This window comes from Rhamphochromis sp. 'chilingali' (assembly GCF_963969265.1).
Source record: "Rhamphochromis sp. 'chilingali' genome assembly, chromosome: 22".
NCBI classification, from domain to species: Eukaryota; Metazoa; Chordata; class Actinopteri; order Cichliformes; family Cichlidae; genus Rhamphochromis; species Rhamphochromis sp. 'chilingali'.
In genome coordinates, this window is record NC_137950.1 from 22,928,308 (window position 1) to 22,947,870 (window position 19,563).

Sequence of the window (19,563 nt, forward strand, 5' to 3'; positions counted from 1 at the left end):
TTCCTCCCCACCTGTATGCAAGCTTCCTCAAAATGACTCATTTACTTATGGATTATGAATGTTTCACTTCCAGAGTTTTGCTGCTGTGTCACTTATTTGGTAATGCTCATTGATTTGTGTCATAAGCCGTAGGTAGAGACTCATTCTTCTACATTAGTGACAGAGGCTTTCTGCTCCAGTTTGCATTCAGTTTATCGTGGAGCAGCACAATCTAGCACAGTTTGTTTAAAACTACTTAATCCACAGGCTAGTGGTTCCCCAAACAGGGGTTTGAGGCCCTCCGAAAGCTCACAAATTTAATCTGACGGCCACAAGATGTTTAATCGGACAATAAAATGTTTTTTTTTCCTGCTCTATTAATATTGATTCACTGGGTCTATAAATACAATGCTGGCATATGGTTTTTGAGCTATATATACACCTGTTCTCAGCATGGCATCTCTGAATTTGGAAGAGTTCTACAGACAAATTTAATGGATCACAAGCTCCTGGAAAGTAAATAAAATGTATGTTAATAATGTATTATCATGATTTTTACTCAAGCAGTGGTACTCAGGGGTCTTTGACCAATCTGAGGACCACAGTGTGGCAAGAGACATTTTAAACAAGTACAAACAGAAGTAATAATAAAATTAAGTATTTCTGAAATACTATAATTCTTCTGAAAAAGGTTGAGTAAAACACTACATTACAAAGTTTGTGTTGCGAACAGTTACCGCTGTGGTTCCTTTTTGGGGGTTTAGGCCACAAGAGGACCCTAAAAGTTCCACACTAATGTAATATTTCTTGTGATTTTTGACAAATCTTTTTATGTACATATTAATATATACAATTTCATGTATGGTTTTGTGAGAGTGACAGTGTCTCTTTTAAGAAGGTGTGGCATGCAAATTGGGTGTCTCTGAGGTTTTGATTGCTATACATTTGAGCAGCTGAGGGCTAAGCAGATTTAGACGCGCTCTTACCATGTCAGCGTCAGTCACGTCTGCCGATACATCTGGCTTGCAACGATTTCCTTTTAAAGCTGTCAAATCTTTATGTGCGAAATCGGGAACCTACTGAGAAATGAGGCTGTGAAGCTAGCTGTTAAAATCCTTATTATGATAATTTTAAGTGGCAGACATGTGATGTGTTTTATAATAAGCTCAGAGGTTAAGCATGACACACTAATTTATTCATATTGTGAGCTTGGTTTGTATGTGGAAGGCTGATTGGCTGTAGTAACTGTATGCGAACATGAGGATGAGAGAGCTCACATATCAACTTAGCTTCTTTAAGTCATTCAGACGGAGGAATAAAGGGATAAGGGAAAGGATGTTGACAGAGTGGCTGTGCCCAGTGGACAGTTATTGGTCATATACATAGCTGTTACTTTAGGAAATGGTAATGGAAGTGCTTCATTGAGTGGATTCTCAATAATCTGCACATGACTGAGTCCCTCAAGTCTTTCCACTTGGCAGCCATGTTTTTGTTAACACTTCATTTCTCTTTCAGATATACACAAAAGAACGGAGAGTAACAAAACAAACCAATGAAAATCACCACATCACCCCACGAACAGTCTGATTTACTTTGTCTCTGCAGTCTGTTTCTGTGACATCAGTATTTCAGCCTTCACCTTGTCATTATCATGTGAACATGGTCCATTTCTTCCGTTTCTCTCAACACAGTTCCTCATGAAGTGGTACCTTATGAGTCAATTACTCCATAACATATATTTCACTCGCTACTTTCAGCCATTTACAGGCTGATAACATTTTAAACAAATATGTGTCTTCTCTTGGCACAGTATTTTGCTATCTTACCTAACCACAACACCATATGTGACCATAGGATATCGTAACCCAGAATGTTGATAATAACCAAAAAATTTACATTTACCGCTCCAGCATGGTTGTGTTACTGATGTGTTTTCCCAACACTGTTTTCTCCAACTACCTGATGATGTAGTAGATTGTTGTTTTTGCCATATGTGCAACTATTCAGAAATATTCATGCCCATTTCTTTTTCCCATTTCTATTCAACATGAAGTGCTGCATTCCTTTTCTTTTCCACTAACTCTTGATGTAATGTAGATATTGCCCAATATTACTTGAATTGTAGACTTCTAATATGGTTGTAATTATGCCATTTTTTTCTCAAAACTTTTGTAAGCGGGATGCTTTACATCCCACTTATAAAAATCTCTTGTACGTATCTTAAAGGGTACTGGTTGTCTTATTACGTTACACAGTGCTGTTATTCGGTTTGGTATCCATTGTTTGATGCTTTTGTCCAAAGTATTTGGAGTAAAATAATTGTCATAAGGTACCCATCGGAGTTATTTCTCTAACTTATATTTTTCTATTATAATTTTAGTGTGAATGATGTGAATCTTTTATCTTCTCCATTTTCAACTTTTACATTTTTACACCTTGGCTCATAATCCTGAGCACACCAACAGATTACAGGTGGAATTTGTATGTCATCAAAATATTCTCTAAGTTTTAACAATGCCATACCTCTTATACAGTTTCAAAGCTGCAGAGTTTCAAATTGGCAGCCATCATGGGCTTGATATGCTTTCTGATTTAGGGGGATTGGGGATATGATGTGTGTCATGCTGCAAGGATCATTTTACCTATTTTACACTGGCTAATTCCTATCTGCCTAATCTAGAATCGGAAATACAGGGTTCCTTGTTTCAAGTGAGAAAACATGGCTTATCCAAATAAACTGTATGTGATGCAAACATGTAAAATCCACGACAGTACATAATGTCTTTCTGAGAGTGGGCATAGCCACTCTATACACCACTGAACAGCCATAACATCACGCCCCAAATATTTTCTAGATTGTCCTTTGATCGACCATTTGGGGCATGGCCATGGGAACTCTGGGAGTGTGCCGTGGTGTCTGGCACCAGGTTGTTGACAGAACATCCAGTGGGATGTCCTGTCCTGTGGGTTGCAGGACAGCGTCTCTGTGGATCGAGCTTTTTTGATCGGATTGGGATCTGGGGAGTTCAGGAGCTGGGTCAAAGCCTTGGGTCTCTGTTGTATTCCAGAGCACTTGTGTGATTGGGCGGGGGCATTGTCCCACTTAATGAGGCCAGTGCTGAGGTTGCAGAGATACTACCATGGCAGATATGCTTGGTCTACAGCAACACATAGGTGGCACCCACATCAATGTCAGGACCCAAGGTTTTCTAGTATTTCATGTAACAAAAGTATCACGTTTATTAAGTTCACTTGTCGGTGGTGTTGCAATTAGAGCAATCAGTATTGCATCTAAAATTCTTTGAATCAGGTATTCACTGGGAATTTCCACTGTCAGAATATCAGTATCAGGAAATGAAATAACTCTGCAGAATAAAGGCTCATTTTGGGATTTCTTGGACCCTAGCTCTGTATAAATGGGCTCTAGAGATTCCTAACGTTTCCTGCAGCTGTCAGAGCACTGTGCATGCTGTATGTTGATGAGAGGATGTTCGTTTTTACTACATTAATTTTACCCACTAATTCAGGCTCCCTAATTAGTGCCGTGGAATTCTTTTTTCAACAACACCTTTGAAACTAAGGCTTTTAAAAAATTATTTTTATAATTCTCACATACTAATCAATAATACCAAAAATGACTATTGGATTAGATATTCCTTTTTTCTCAGTAATGATACCAATAATGCTGTTTTTACCTCCTCCACCTGCACACAGGGAAGCACACAGCCTCTTCCCTCATTAGCAGATTAAGTAGTTTTCACAACATGAAACAACACTTTAGGAGGAATTTAGGGGAGGTCAGTAATGCTGTGTTCCAACAACACTGAAGTATCAGTTATCATAAGTGTTAACCACAAGCCAGTGTTCTCCTAGTTATGGTGTTGGTCCCAAGCCCAGATAACTGGGATGTTTGCATCAGTAAGAACATCTGGTATAAAATCTTTGCCAAATCAAACATACAGATACAAATTGCTATGGAAGGTCCTGTAGAAGTAAGTGAACAGCTGAAAGTATCTTTATCCAATAACCACATTAGCTGTCAAGTTATCATTAAGCAGTGCCTGATGGCTGTGGCCAAAAACAAATGAGCTAGGCAAAAATGCTATCAGTGCTACCCACTGGTAATGTCAATTTAAAAAAATATTTTTTTTTTGCCCCTGTGATATCAAAAATCGTATTAAGCATTGAATAATTTCCTGGGTATCAGTATTGAGCTTGGATTTCTTGTATTATGAGAACCCTACAAACAAGGCATGCTGATAATTTTCTGATGATGATGATCCTCATCCCATCAACTAGTTCCAATCTGCTTATTCCCCTCGAGAATAGAGGGAGGCTGTCATATCCCAGCTGAGAGAGAGAGAACTGACTTACACATCAGCTTAACATGTAGTCCAGTATTTGATTGATAATGTTAAAAACAAACATTACTGCAGACAGTGAAACAAGCCCACTTATAGGCTTATGAGAACTCAGATGTGTGTCAGTGTTTTCCCCATTGTTATAGAGAAATTACATAGAAAAATAACATTTTAATTTGTGATGACAGATTGTGCAGCAATTAATCGGCTAAAAGGCCACATGAGAGTTTTGATTGTTCCACTATTGTAGCATCAGCAGAGACGTGAAAAGTTCAGTACAAAAAGTAGCTTCCTACTTTAGCTATGATTAATTTGATCAGTTCTCAGAGGGCGGCAGGCTTGAAATATTCTGTACTTATTAGGCAAAGATATTACGAAAAACAACAACCATAAAAAACAAACAAAAAACCCCCACAAAAAAACCAATGATTATTTTATATGAGACACTGTCTATTAGGTATGTTGTTTGTTTTTGTTTGTTTGTTTACTAGTCAAATTAACCAGAAACCATTCTTTTTATACTTCTCATTGTTCTTGTATTTCGCAGCTGTTTGATTGTTTTTTTTTATTAACAGTGATGGCAAGAGGAATTTGGATTCACGTTGTCGTGTTGATGCTGAAGCATGCCTACCTAAGTCCCAGTGAGAGAGTTTATCACACATGAAGAGCTGCACTCCATCTGGAAATTTCCATAATAATAAAAAAAACCTGTGCATGCACTACCATGCTCATTCGCTCAAACTGTGCATGTGAATATAAACCTTAAAAAAAAGGGCAAAACATCCAAGGATTTGGGGAAAATGTGTGTACACACTTACTGACAATCTGCTGTCTGACATCTTCACATCTTCACATTTATCTTTCATTGACTGCATCTTCTCTAAAACAAGCCATGTGATTTTTATAATTCATTTAAAAAGACCACAAGTCAGTTGTTGTGTGTTAAGTTTAGACACATTGTGGCCTTCTCTTATGTTCACATCCTTTGTGTGTCATAATCATACTCTTGCTGCCAATCTAGAGCAGAGACACCCACTCCCTCAACTTCCTACCCACACGTACACACAGACACTCGCACACAAACACACTGCTAATCTCTTTTTCCAGAGATTACACTGGTAAATGAACAATTGACCTGCTCTCTAGTCATATGATCCACACAGGCTATTTCCATCTTTTGCAGATATCCTCTGGTTTCCCCTCCACCACATTTAACATTTGGAGGTATATTTACATTAAACCCGTTACTGACTTTGTGTGTGTGAGCTTGAATTAATATAATTTCAAGCAAAATTCAGCAAGCATTGTGTAAACAGTTTATTATTCACTCTGGTAGAAGGAAATGAAAAAGTAAATTATGAAAGTTTATGACAGATTTGCAAGTTAATTTCACATTCATGCATAAAGCATTGAGTTATGGCACAACTAAGAGTTAATTTTCACAACAAGCAACCTTTATTTGTCATTATACAGAGTACAACACGTAGTGAAATTCTTGTGTCCGAGCTGCGGACAGGCTGCAGGGCTTGTTTTTTTTTTTTTTTTTGCTTTGCACGGGGGGTCTAGCCAGGACCCTTACTAGATACCGGGTGGGAATCAAACTTGTGACTCCCGCTCCGAAGGTGTGTAGTCTTACCAATACACTATCCAGCTGCACAATTTTACTTCTAATTTTCCCTTTTAATCCTCTAGCTATTGGAGATGCGGTGTAATTTCTTTTAAATGACAAATATGTTCCAGAATATGAACGTCTTTTGATCCACAGGCTTTAATAATGTTTCGCAAAAAACAGCTCTTACCCTTGAAGATATAACATTTTCTCTCAGTACAATATTAATCTTACTGTGTAACATCCAAATTGTAAAATGAACATTATGTGTGATAATTAGGAATATTGCCTACATTTTCTGCTTCAGATATTAACGAAGGTCAGTATGTGTTTCTTTATTTGCCTTTTATTTCACATATTTGAAATATAATCAGCTGTTCTTTGTCTATGGCTTTCAGTTTAAGTATGCTGCTTGGGGGACTAAAGTGCTAATTTTTAGTATCCAAATAACACAACAATTTACATTAACATATAATTATTCACTGGAAACAAAAGCCCCTTTTCTACTACTGCCTAATCGGATTGACTCGCCACTGATCGATTACTTTTTCATTACAATCCACTGATACCTAACCTGCGTGGCTGTTGTGAAAGCAATGCACCCCCCCCCCTCCCCGACACGAACACTACAAAAAAGGTGAACGAGGCAAGAATATCCCTGCTGCTCGCTCTGTGGCTTTTCGTTAGACTCAGATGAACACCGCGTTGTTTTTTGTGGCTATTTCGCTTGTTGTCGGGCCTAAAAAATTGCGGTTTAATTTTCGTGAAGGAGAAGCTCTCATGACTCATCGAGTGAGGCTACTGTCCAACCAGTCGGTGGCATGCAGCCTGATGACGTCACATTTTAGTACCTGCTCTGATTGCTTGGAACACCTGGCGAACAGGTACTAAGAGAGTACCTGGTGCCAGGTAATGGAAACCCCCCAAACCGTGGCGAGCCGCACTGAGTTGATCCAAATAGTGTAGGGGTTTTTTTATGATAGAGAAAACAAATATGCTCTAATTATAAATATTCACATTTTATTTTAAAAACGAAAGAATTTCAAATTATTTTTTAATGGCGCCAGGGACCTCAACTCTCTGGCCAAGAGATTAAAGGCTGCTGCGCCCAGGCAGTAAACACTTTTTTTTGCGGGCCATAACATGATTAACATGATTGGCTGAAAGACTTGAGGGTGTGTTGTTTAAGGTCTGATAACGGCTCATATTTCACCTCCTGTAGCTTTCTGGGCATCTCCAGAAAACTGGAGAGGTTGGATTTGTTAAATTGTTGACCTAGCTAAAATGAACTGACAAAATGTCACAATATGCAGATGACATTCGATAATAATTTTCTAATATGTGCTGCACAAATTAAAAACATGCCGCATCGCAGAGCTTTTGAAGCTTAGAAAATGTCAGTAAAATGGCCAGTGTGGGACTGCTGACCATTACAATCAATAGAATAAAAGAAAACTGACAAATATAAAGCAAAACTTGAAGAAAAAAAGTCTCATTGTCCATCAGTCCCATTTTAAACACAATGGTTTATTTCTGGAATAAATCTAATAAGGATAAATTGCCTTTCAAGGGGTCAAACTGCATATTTATTGCTATGGGCACGTAAAACCCAGGAGCCTACAAACTTATTAAGATGAATGATTGATATGCCAGGAGCATGAAGTGTGTTGGAGAGATGGGACACATTTAACCCAGTGTTGCTTTGAATCAAAGCTGAGAGGTGCTGTTAATTATCAGGGTGTCTCTGATGGCCGCAGATGAAACCAACACGCTATCTATTCTGTCCTACCTATTAAGTACTGTGTGAGTGTTTGTGTGGAGATCCTTATTTGCTATATGAAAGCCCACCTGGTTTAATCAAAGGCTCAAGGTTATTGATTAAATAGGAAATGATCTTCAAACAGCAAATGCAAAGTTGAGTTGTACTGTGAATGCATGCCAAACATTAGGTTTTAATTAAAGCGACGACCATTTTAGAAGACCAAGTACAAAGAAATATAATTTTTACTTTTCAAAAAAGTTACACGCCACTTTGCCTTCCAAACATCCTTAATTCTTTGTGCTTGCTCTGCACAGTTGTTCCCTGAGCCTGGAAGCGGCAGAGGTTTCTTCCTGTTAAAAGGGAGTTTTTCCTTCCCACTGTTGCCAAGAGTTCGCTCAAAGGGCATTGTTTGACCGCTGGAGTTTTCTCTCTATTATTATATGGTCTATACCTTACAATTTATAGATCATTGATGCGACTATTGTTGTGATTTGGTGCTATATAAATAAAACTTAGTTGAACTGAATTGATTTGTGCATCCATAATGTGACTCTCCTGTTAGACTTAGACTTAGAGAGACTTAGAGCTTTTTATTGTCATTGTGCAGTTTCTTGCACAGCGAAATTGGGTAGCTGGACCACAAAGGTGCTAAAGTAAGAAGAAGAGAAACCAATATACAACGAAGGTGGAAAATTTTTTTTTAAATAAATAGAATAAAATAAATGTGTTGGGGAAGTCTTTACACACTCTTAGTTTGCATTAAGAGTTCTGACAGCCCTCGGGAAGAAGCTGTTCTTTAGTCTGTTGGTTTTGCACCTGATGGATCTGAGCCTTTTTCCAGAGGGCAGGATGTTGAAGAGGTGGTGGTTAGGATGGAGGTGGTCCTTTATAATTGCCCTGGCTCTGGAGAGACATCTTGAGCTGGCAATTAAGTCCAGAGAGGGGAGTGGACAGCCGATTACCTTCTCTGCAGTTCTGATGACCCTCTGTAGTCTCTTCTTGTCAGCTGTTGTGCAACCAGCGTACCACACAGGGATGGCGTGCACCAGCACACTCTCGATAGTGGCGCGGTAGAAGGACACTAGGAGTTCAGTCTGCAGCCTGTTCCATCTCAGAACCCTCAAGAAATGGAGGCGCTGCTGGGCTTTCTTTACTAGGGCTGATGTGTTTGTGGACCAGCATAGGTCCTTGGATATGTGGGTGCCGAGGAACTTAAAGGAGGACACCCTCTCCATATAGTCACCTTTTATGGATAGGGGAGGGGGATCAGTTCTTGTTTTGCGGAAGTCCATGACCACTTCCTTGGTTTTCTTGGTGTTTAGGGTGAGGTTATTGTAGTTACACCATTCTGACGGTCGCTGGACCTCATCCCTGTAGGCGGTGTCATCATCGTTGGTGATGAGCCCCATCAGAGTGGTGTCATCTGCAAATTTGATGATGATGTTGCAGGGGTGCGTAGCGGTGCAGTCACTGCTGTTCCATCACATCCCAAAGGTGCTCTTTGGGACTGTTCAAGAAGACGATATGAAATTTGAGACTGGCTTGTTTTTCTGCTGTAACCAGTCATCAGAAGATGAGTACGCTATGTTCATAAAGAAATGGACAACAATCCTTAGGTAGGCTGTGGTGTTTAAACAATGTTCAGTTGTTACTAAGGAGCCCATCCTGTATCGAGAAAATTGAAGTTGAGAAAATTGAAAAATGCTGGTGTTAAACCAACAGCCTTTTAGCTTGAACTGTTCACACAAAGCAGGATGAATCATGTTTTTTTGTTTCTAAGTTCTCACTCTGCTGTACCACTTAATGTCCTGGCAGAAATTGAGACTAATCATACCTAGCAATGTTTCTTCAATCTTCTATTGTCCAATTTTTGTTGAGCTTGTGTGAACTATAGCCTAATTTTCCTGTTCTTAGCTGACAGGAGAGATGCATCAAGGTTCGATATGTTGTGCATTCAGAGATGCTCTTCTGCATACCTTGGTTGTAACAAGTGGTTATTTGATTAACATTTGTCATCTTATCAGCTCAAAGCAGTCTGACTCTGACATAGGCAAGGTTTTTTCAGCAAGAGAACCGCTGCTCACTGGATATTTTCTCTTTTTTGTACCATTCTCTGTCAGCCCTCGAGATGATTGTGTGGGACAATAAACAAAATCTGCACTTTCTACAATGATAAAAACCAGCCAGTCTGTCACCAACAACCATGCATTGTTCAGGGTAATTTAAATGACATTTCTTCCCCATTTTAAATCATGGTTTAGAATGGGAACGTCAACAGGCCACCTTGAGCATGTCTTCATACCTAAATGCACTGAGTTGCTGGCATGTGACTGAGCAGTTGAACAGATGTACCTAACAGAATGATGAATGAGTGTATTTCAACACTTTTGGATTATATTATATGTATTGCTTTTATTACTCTTCCTTGTAATGACAATATGCATAAATGAAGAGTTTGATGTCATTTCAGTTCTATGGCTTTATTTGCATCTTGCATTTCTGGGGTTAGTCTGATGACATCACACCACATGGAGAGAGGTTGGCTGAAGTAATGTGGTGCAACGTAATGTAATCCCAGTAATGAGAGTTGAGGACATGTGTGACAGTTTTGGAATCCTGTGTGTGTGTGTGTGTGTGTGTGTGTGTGTGTGTGTGTGTGTGTGTGTGTGTGTGTGTGTGTGTGTGTACCAAATCAGAAATGTATAGAGATGGGGAGGTGATTACAGTCATGACACTGGGGATTGGATTTTGGAGGATTACATGCACGCACACTCTGACACACACAGACACAGTTTTCCTGACGACACAAGTCTAAATGCAGGGCTAATACTGTCATACAAAGGGGTCAGAGAGGGAGACAGACCAGGAGAGGGAAGTAAGGGATGGATATGTACTGAGGGATCATGAGGCATTATGTCAAAAGCATCACAAAAGTAAAGCAGCTTGTATATTTGACTGCTGCTCTCTTCCCTTTCCTTTTCTCTTCTTCTCCCACCCTCCTTTCCAGGCAGTAGCCTGCCAGCATGGCCCTTCCCAGGGGACATCCTCCTCCTTCCCCCTGGCCCCCTCTCTTCCTCCTTCTCCTCTTCCTTCTCCTCCTTATCTCCTCCCCGCTTCCTCTGCAGGCTCGGCCGCTCCTCCTGCACCCGTCCATCAATGTCGCGGTGGTGTTCAGCGGCTCTAGCTACCAGAATGAGGTTAGAGGTCGTCTCAGTGGAGAGAATTTTGTCGACCTTCCCGTAGTAGTCAGCCCTGTAACGGTGCTGGTCAATGACACCAACCCTCGTGACCTGCTGACACGTCTCTGCGATACCATGGCAACGGAAAAGCTGCACGGTGTGGTGTTTGAGGATGATGTGGGCTCGGGTACCGGCGCTCAGGTAAGAATAATTTATGCATTTTTGTGTTTTCTGATCCGACATCCTCTCCAGAGTCATGGTGTTCAGTCACCCAGATCCATTTCCTAAAGCTGCACGAGGCAAGACTTTATGTAAAAAAGCATCTGTCCTGTCCTAAATCACAAAGAGGAACAAATTGAGATGCCAAGCGTGTACTAAATGCTTACTTTTACTTGCTGTCTTTGCAGAAATTAAATTATGGTGTCGGTAGGGTTTCAGATCGTAAAGGGAAGAGATGTTGCATTAAATCAAAGCAGTATTTTAGAGGATTTATTAACCTAAAAAAGGCATTGTTCTCAGCTTAAATGAAGTCGTAGGAAAAAGTATAGCTAGCATAGAGTTACCAAAAACATCATCCAAAGATTTGTTTTATCACTGAAATCTCCTAAAAAGAATTTTGCTGAAAAAAGTGAAATGTTTTATGAGTGCATTTAAACATTAGAAGTAAAACGCTTGAAACAGGTTTATTATTTGATATGCCTTTTAATGTTAATACCATAGAATTGAAGCTTGCATTTAATTGTTAGCACATATTCTTTTACTAATAAAGAGCAAGGTCTCTGATTTACCATTAAACTATTGCCATAACTCCAACAACAGCCAGTAAAAACCAGACACCTCAAAGAAAACTGTGGCAATAGAGAATCTACTATGGAAGCACGCATGGGTAGACGTGGTACATGTAGGTTTTGGCCGCTACATGCTATTTTTTGGATTTTGTTGCTGCTATTTTAATGCAACAATTTTCCCTTCATAGATGCCTGGATCGCTGAGCAACTTTGCACTTCACAGTCAAATTCTTCTTCTTTTGCAAACATCCATTCATCCACCCATCCATCCAAGTCAAGTTTGTGATAGGGTTGGAGCCTGTGACATTAAAATGAACAACAATAGTTAATTTAGAATCACCAACTGTTTTACCACACAAGCCAGAGAACCCATGCAGGCGCAGGGAGAACTATGCAATCACATAAAGAGGCTCCTGGGGGATTTGAACCCAGGACCTTCTTGCCACCATGTTGCCCATTTGCCCCCCAAGTTTCGGCTAGTCACCCTATCTACAAGAAGTCACCACAGCGGAAAGCTCCACATGGTTGAGTTGGCAGATTTTGTGACCTCCCCTATTAGTAATTTTAATACAAATTCTGAGTGTAGTATAATAATAATTACATGAAAACAAAACTGGAGCTCTACAAGTTTTGAAACCATTACCTTTTTAAAACATCTGAAAGACTTGTTATTATGTTTTATATTTATTTTATTTTATTTATTTTATTTTATTTTATTTTTATTATGTATTATTTTATTAATGCCGGTTAAGGTTTGCCTGACAAAATTGTTGCTTTTCAAGTGCTGTTTTGATTTAAACAAAAAAAAAGGTGCTTAGTTTGCCATTAAACTGGCAATCGATCAGTTTCTGGATTGAATATGAATTTTACATCCTGGTCTTTCGACCACTACTAATTGGTAAAACTATATTAATGAATATGAGTTATTCTGGTGCAACACTTTCATCTTCTTTTATTCAAATATGAAATCTGTTTGTTTTAATCTTTCAGGTGGCAGAAGTAGCACAGATCTTGGACTTCCTCTCCACACAGACAGCTCTGCCAATTGTGGGCATCAGTGGTGGGTCTGCAGTCGTCATACCGTATAAGGTACTGTGAAAACAATGAGACTTTCAATCTTCTCAACACTGTCCCACCACCAGGATCGAGCCTAAATTGGACCTTCGCACCACACTCGTGAATGCATTTCAGTCAGAGGTATCAAAATAATACTAGTCACATATGTATAATGAGGGAAAAACAACTTCTTGGTATAAGATGAACAACAACCTGCAATATAAATCCTGTCAGCAGCAGCACTCGCTCTTCACAGCCTCCTGTCTTAGTCAGAACTCTTTTGCACCGGCATCACTCAGCTTAAAACAACTTAAGTAGGTCAGAGCGGTGAAACCTACTTTGGCAAGTAACTCGCTGCATGCAAATATTTGGATATGAGCAATACAGATGGGTGAATTATCAGCGATGACTAGAGCCTTCGACCCTCATCATCTCGTCTAATCCGTGGCTGGGAAAAGTCTTGAGTTGTGGGAAAGGAAACTTCGTAAGGGGAGACAAGTGCTACGGGTGATCTGTGCTTCAATCAATCATGTCTACACAGTCGAAGACCAGCAGGTTTTTCCCGCTATGATTTAGCATGTATCTCATTGATGAATAGAAATGGAGAGCAGCGAGCTGTGTAGTTAGATTGTAAAGAAGAGATTGATGACACCAGATGGATTCTTAATCTTTACTTTTTCTCCACTTTGTGGTGGGAATGTGGCTCCGTCTCTACTTCCTTTCACACTCTAAGCTTTCGGCTCATCTCCCCTTCCTTCCTTTAATTGCTTAACTGCTATCTCCAACACCTTGTATTTATAGAAACAACTCTCAAACACATGCAAATGAATACTGTCACATATGAGAAGTACACACACACACACACATACACACAGTCAAATGGGTTCATTCCTACACCTATCAACCAATCGAAACTTGTATAGCCCTGTGGCTATAAATTCCACCCTCAGCAACATTTTGTAAACCACAGTAATTGTTTTTATCATCTTCCTGTTGATGTCACATCATAGATAGGCATTAAACAGGAGGAGTTGTAACTGCAGGAGAGTGATTGATTTGCTGTATTTTGATGGCAGAGTGAGTGAATAAGAGACAGACAGAAGAGAAAGATGCCTCGATGAAGCTTGGCTGACAGGTGCCCAAAGGCAGTGTTTTACTGTCTCATAGCTGAGTCTCTTTTGTGAGTGAAATAGTCCTCCTTGTTTCCATAATTCTCTCTCTTCCTCCCCCCCCCCCCCCTGTTGGTTAGATCACTTCTAACCCTGTCTCTTTCCCCCATGCATTTCATATTTTGCTTTGGTCTCTCTACACCTTCACTGCTTTCTTCTTTTCCTCCATCACCTTCGCTCCTTGAATCTACTTTTTTTTTTGCATGCTGGCAGAGTCTATTAAGACTGTGGCTTGAAGTAAGCCAGAGGCCTGTGCTCCTTTTTGCTCACTTGGAGCTCTAGGACAGCATTAAACTGTTAATTAGAGCCTTCAGGAGGCTGAAGCACCCTGTAGCGCTTACCATTTATCCCCAAATCCAAACCATTCACTCATCTTTTCCCTCAATTTTTTCTGTCCCTCTGAAAACTTCTCCAAGCCATTTACCTCAGATCTGCTTTTAACACACATCTCACACAGTTCTTCTGCTGCCTCCAGAATATTTTTGTCAAATTTCATCATCAATCACTGGTCTCTGGTTGGTAATTTGCAGAGCCAATCACAAAACCTGTCAACTTGACAGCGAGCAAACACAAACAAGCAGGTGTGACGTTGCCCCTGAGAAGTCCAAAGTGTTGAGTGGTGGTTCTCTGTAGAACACAAAAAGAAAAGCATTTTCCTGTGGCCTGCATGTCGAAGGCATTATTTTACCCTTACCCTCATACTCCTCTTCAGTCTCTCTATATGCTCCTTTGTTGTCCGGAAGAAGAAAAAAAAAAAGCTTGTCAGAGGTGTCTGGCACAATGGGACAGGTGGGTTGGATGGAGAAAGACATGCCCGTGAGTGCATGATTCTGTTAAGGGATAAAAGAGCTCAATAGTGCTTGATTATCAATAGGCCTGATGATGATGAATATCTTTGATAGTGGGTTTAAAAAGAAGCAGCAGCCGCCCGAGCCGCCTATTTATGGCTCCTGTCTCAGTGATCTTTCTATGGTGAACAACAAGGAAGGAGGGAATGAGACAAAGATGAAAAGATTGAAGGCTTTTGTCAGACGGCACATACATCAAGCAAAAGCGAAGAAGAGGAAATTGAAGGTTAAGGAAGCGCTGAAAAACAGCATAAAGGCTGTTCAATGGGGCCTGCGAGGGAAGGAGGGAAAAAAATGTAGTGACGTGTCTCTCGGAGGAGTTAGAAATCAGAGATTGAGCGTGTTTTCTGTTTGTGTGTTCTTGGCTGGCTGGTTGTCAGTCACTGCAGTGTGCTGGGCGATCATTAGAGGGTGCTACTTCCAGATGTCGAGTCGTGGGAGCAGTGGAGCAGGAGGCGACAGAGAGGAGATGAGGATGGGGGCAGGAGCATGGTGCCGACGAGGCTGCAGGGGGAACAACAAGAAACTTTAATAACAAAACTTTAATTCAGTTGGAATAAAATTCTAACATCTGATATATGAATATTCTAATTATGATGGCAGTGATTGCGATAATAACTGTATTCAGTCTGAGGAAAAGATGCATCTTCAGAGTTGATGGGTTTTATGTTTTCAGAAACGTCACTTGGCCAAAAGTATGCAGACAACACCAAAATATCAGACAATCCAAGTGTTAAACACGGGTTTTGTTAAGGGTGTTTTATCAAAGTATGGTTATGAGTACCCCAAAACATAGGGTTGGGGTTGTCAAGTAATGCATTACACATCAATCTTTTCTTAAAAGTAACGGAGTATGTCATTTAATTACTTACCAGAGAACGCAATTTGTTAAACTATCTTTTACAGTGTAAAGCGTATGAACAAAAGGGCAACAAAGCAAAGATGAAAACTAGCTCAAAGAGAAGTTCAGGGTCTGGCTGCTGGGTCGGGGTCGGCATGCACTCAGCTTTACAATGACTTTGAGCTCTCAGCTAGCTTTGCATTAGCATCCTGTCTGTGCAGATGGCTATAAAGAGCCAATGTGTTAGCAGTATAATGCAGTTGTTTCTGTTCTGCATGCAGTTTGCACTTTAGAATCACGCTCTGATCCTTTTGGGCAATAGAAATAAAAGTAATGTCAGTATCTCCAATCCTCAATAGCTGCAAATGTCTGACTTTTTTCTCTTTCTATCTGCCCAGCGTGCTGATAACTGATTAACTGATATGTAATTACTAAATTTAGTTCAGTAACGTTACTATGTTGCTAAAAATGTAATGTGATTACAGTATGTGTTACACCTAACACTGCCACTACACAATAGTTGTATGTTAGCTGCAAATGTATATGCAACAGTAATCTGGTTTCTCCAGCTATACTCTTCAAATTTCCAGCAGGAAAGTTTGTCCATGTTTCTGAAATGCCCCCTTTGCAACAACGACACGGGATGATGTCGTTGTTGCAAAGGGATTAAAAGCATTCTGTATTTATTATTCCACTGCAAACAATGAATCGGCTTCATAAAATAACTATTAATTGTATAGGTTAATTAATTAGCAGATCAGGAGATTAACTGTTTTGAGGATTTAGATAACATTTTGAAGCCTGGGGCAGAGGTTTGCTCCAATTGGCGTCAGTGTTACTGACGCCAGTAGAGTCTGTTGGGGGCCAAGGCAAAAATTCACAGGGGAGTCCTCCAACCAGAGTTCGTCATCATTTGTGTTATAAATAAATACATAACTAAATAACTAACTAAATAAAATAAATGTAAGGGATTTTTTTTGGCTTAACAGAAAATGACAAAAAAGCAGCATATCAGGTAATTTGGAATCTTCAGAGTGCACATATAGTATAATCAATCATTTGGAGGGGGCACCCTATCCTTCGCTTTTGCTGCTGGTGTTATAAATGTAATGATTCTGAGAAAAGATAACAAAGAGACACTGGAAAAGATTCTTATACCAGTAACATATTAATACCATTAAATTATATTTGAGCACAAATTCAACTTTTGAATGTTGTTCTTGGGCACAGCATCCACAGTATAGCTCTACTTTTTGGATCTTTTTGATAGAACTTTAATAGTTCCAGTACAAAGGATACTTATGTGCTGGGGACTGCACTACAGATACAGAAAATACAATAGTAGACACACACAACAATGTATATATAGCACTATAATTTACATGACTAGATCTAGTAACTTAGAGTACATGTCCAAATTTCTTTGCATCAAAATTTCATAAGTTCTGTCAAACCTTAACATTTAGCTCAAATGCAACTTTAATGTTAACTAAAAAAAGATTTCAGAAAATTTTCATTCTCCAAATCACTCAGTTACTGGTGTCCTACAGAAAAAGATGTAAAACATTACTCTACAAATGGCAGAGACCATCTTCAGTTCAGCAACAATGCCTAAGGCCAAGTTGAGTGGTTATATTGTTAACGCTGTACTAGCGTCTATATTCTTTCACACATATTCCCATTAGGATTCAGGTGGGGCTCTATGGTGGCTCTGAACGTCATTCACTGCAAATGAAGAAGCTGCAAGCAGCTGAATGCTTTGCTGGTGGCATGCTGTGCCCCTCATCGGAGCTCAATGTTGGCGTCTGGCTCTCAGCTGATGTTCTAGTACATCACAGAAGTGCTGGATAGGGTTGAGGTCAGGGCTCAATGCCTGTCCACACTGTTGTCTATAATCAAGCGAAGCCTGCTAGCTAGGTCAGGCCGCTCGAGCTGCATTATGTCATAGACACGTAACATGCCTGACTCTCCCACTTTGGTGGTGAATTAAAGCTGCAAAATGTCCCATCCCTCTCTCTCCTGCTCCACATCACTACCTGCTATTTCAATCCCTCCACCACCCTGCAGCCACATGCAGGCACCAGGGGAGTATTTACTTACAACTCCCCAATTTCCTTCCCAATTTGCAGTAGGTATGTCACCAGAATCAGCCATTTTTATACTTGATACGTTTTAATACCAAAATTCTAAAATCACAACTGTACATTTTTTAATCACCTGCAAGTGTTCTCGTCTGTCATCACTGCATTCACTAGAAATACTAGACATAACCATAGCAAAATCCCCAGTGGAAGATTGTAACCAGCGTGCCATGATACACCGTAAAAAAAAAAATCCTAAAAAAACAGTAATATTCTGGCAGCTGGGGCGCCAAAATATTACCAGAAAATAACAGAAAATAACTTTCTCATAAAAATACGGTTATTTTCAGTAATGACAATATAGTTCGTTGCCCTAATTTTACATGGGATTTTGCCTTTTCCAGGTGCTTTTAAACATTAAATTAGGAACATTTTAATGTGATTAAACAATGAAATTACCTATAAACAAGGTCAATGAATGCGGCAATATGAATAATAATACTTAAATGTGCAGAAATATACAGTTAACAGTTGGTTTAAATAATAATAATAATAATAATAATAATAATAATAGAATAGAATAGAATAGAATTCAACTTTATTGTCATTGCACATGCACAGGTACAGGGCAACGAAATGCAGTTTGCATCCATCCAGAAGTGCTTTAGTGATATAGATATATTACAATATATATTAGCAATAATATAGATATGTGAGTATATTACAGAATAATAATAATAATAATAATAATAATAATAATAATAATAATAATAATAATGGATTGCATTTATATAGCGCTTTCGAGACCCTAAAAGCACTTTACAATTCCACTATTCATTCTCTCTCACATTCACACACTGGTGGAGGCAAGCTACAGTCGTAGCCACAGCTGCCCTGGGACAGACTGACAGAGGCGAGGCTGCCATATCGCACCATCTGGCCATCACCAGTAGGTGATCCACTATTTCTGGTATCATCACATCTAACATTACTTTAATTATTATTTAGAATAGAATAGAATAGAATTCAACTTTATTGTCATTGCACATGCACAGGTACAGGGCAACGAAATGCAGTTTAATTTAATATTATTAAATCTCCATAATGTAATTTACTTAACCATTAATTCTCCAAGTATCTTGAAATCTACTGAAAAGATGATAGTAGAGAGCATGCAATAACAATATTCAATTTTAGTCACTTACAGTTATTTATTCACCTTTCAATCACTTTAATGTTAAAACTGTGTAATTTTAAAACTGTATATTCTGTGTATTTGTTATCTCACTCTCATTGCCTGTTCTTATTGTCCTTATATTCAACATTATGCTGCTCTGTTGTATGTTAATTGCCCCTTGGGGATAAATAAAGTCTTTCTAATTCTGATAACAAGTCAGTTCAAAATCCAATATGGGTTAGAGTCTGTGTAGGCTACATATATGATTCACGTAATTTTGAGAACCTTTAAATTGATCCAAGAAGCAAACAAAAGACAATTACTTCTTCCAACGAAGACTTAAGCAGTTGAAGAGATAAAGATTTAAAAAAAAACCATGAGGCATAGGAACATATTACGTCCACAGTGAAGTGGACATAATAGCAATGACGTGATAGAAAAACTACCTCATCACCTCACCTCATCTTAAAAAATGTCTTTCTGAAAAAAACAAAACAAATAGTTTTCACTTGACATAAATATAAAGAGCATCATTGCTTTTGTAAATTGGGTTGAGTTCACTCTTAAAATAATGACAGAGGGTAGTAAATTATTTTAATAGCCGCCGTGAAACATTTTGGGAAAGGAGGAATTAATTAACTGCAGATGACAGCTCTTATCTGCTCTCATGAAGCACTATTAAATCTCTCTGTTTTGCGCCATAAATGTTTGAT

The 19,563-nt window shown here is 39.2% G+C and overlaps 1 protein-coding gene across 2 annotated transcripts in view; it reads left to right on the forward strand.

Moving 5' to 3' along the window:
* The window catches only part of LOC308390548 (glutamate receptor ionotropic, NMDA 2C-like), a 62,700-nt gene that overhangs the window by 3,405 nt on the left and 39,732 nt on the right, over positions 1-19,563 (forward strand). For both annotated transcript variants that reach the window (XM_080872673.1, XM_080872674.1), the window contains exons 2-3: positions 10,719-11,091; positions 12,669-12,767. In XM_080872673.1, coding sequence (XP_080728799.1) covers positions 10,735-11,091; positions 12,669-12,767 — 456 coding nt within the window. In that variant the 5' untranslated portion in view covers positions 10,719-10,734. The remainder of the gene's footprint in view (positions 1-10,718; positions 11,092-12,668; positions 12,768-19,563) is intronic.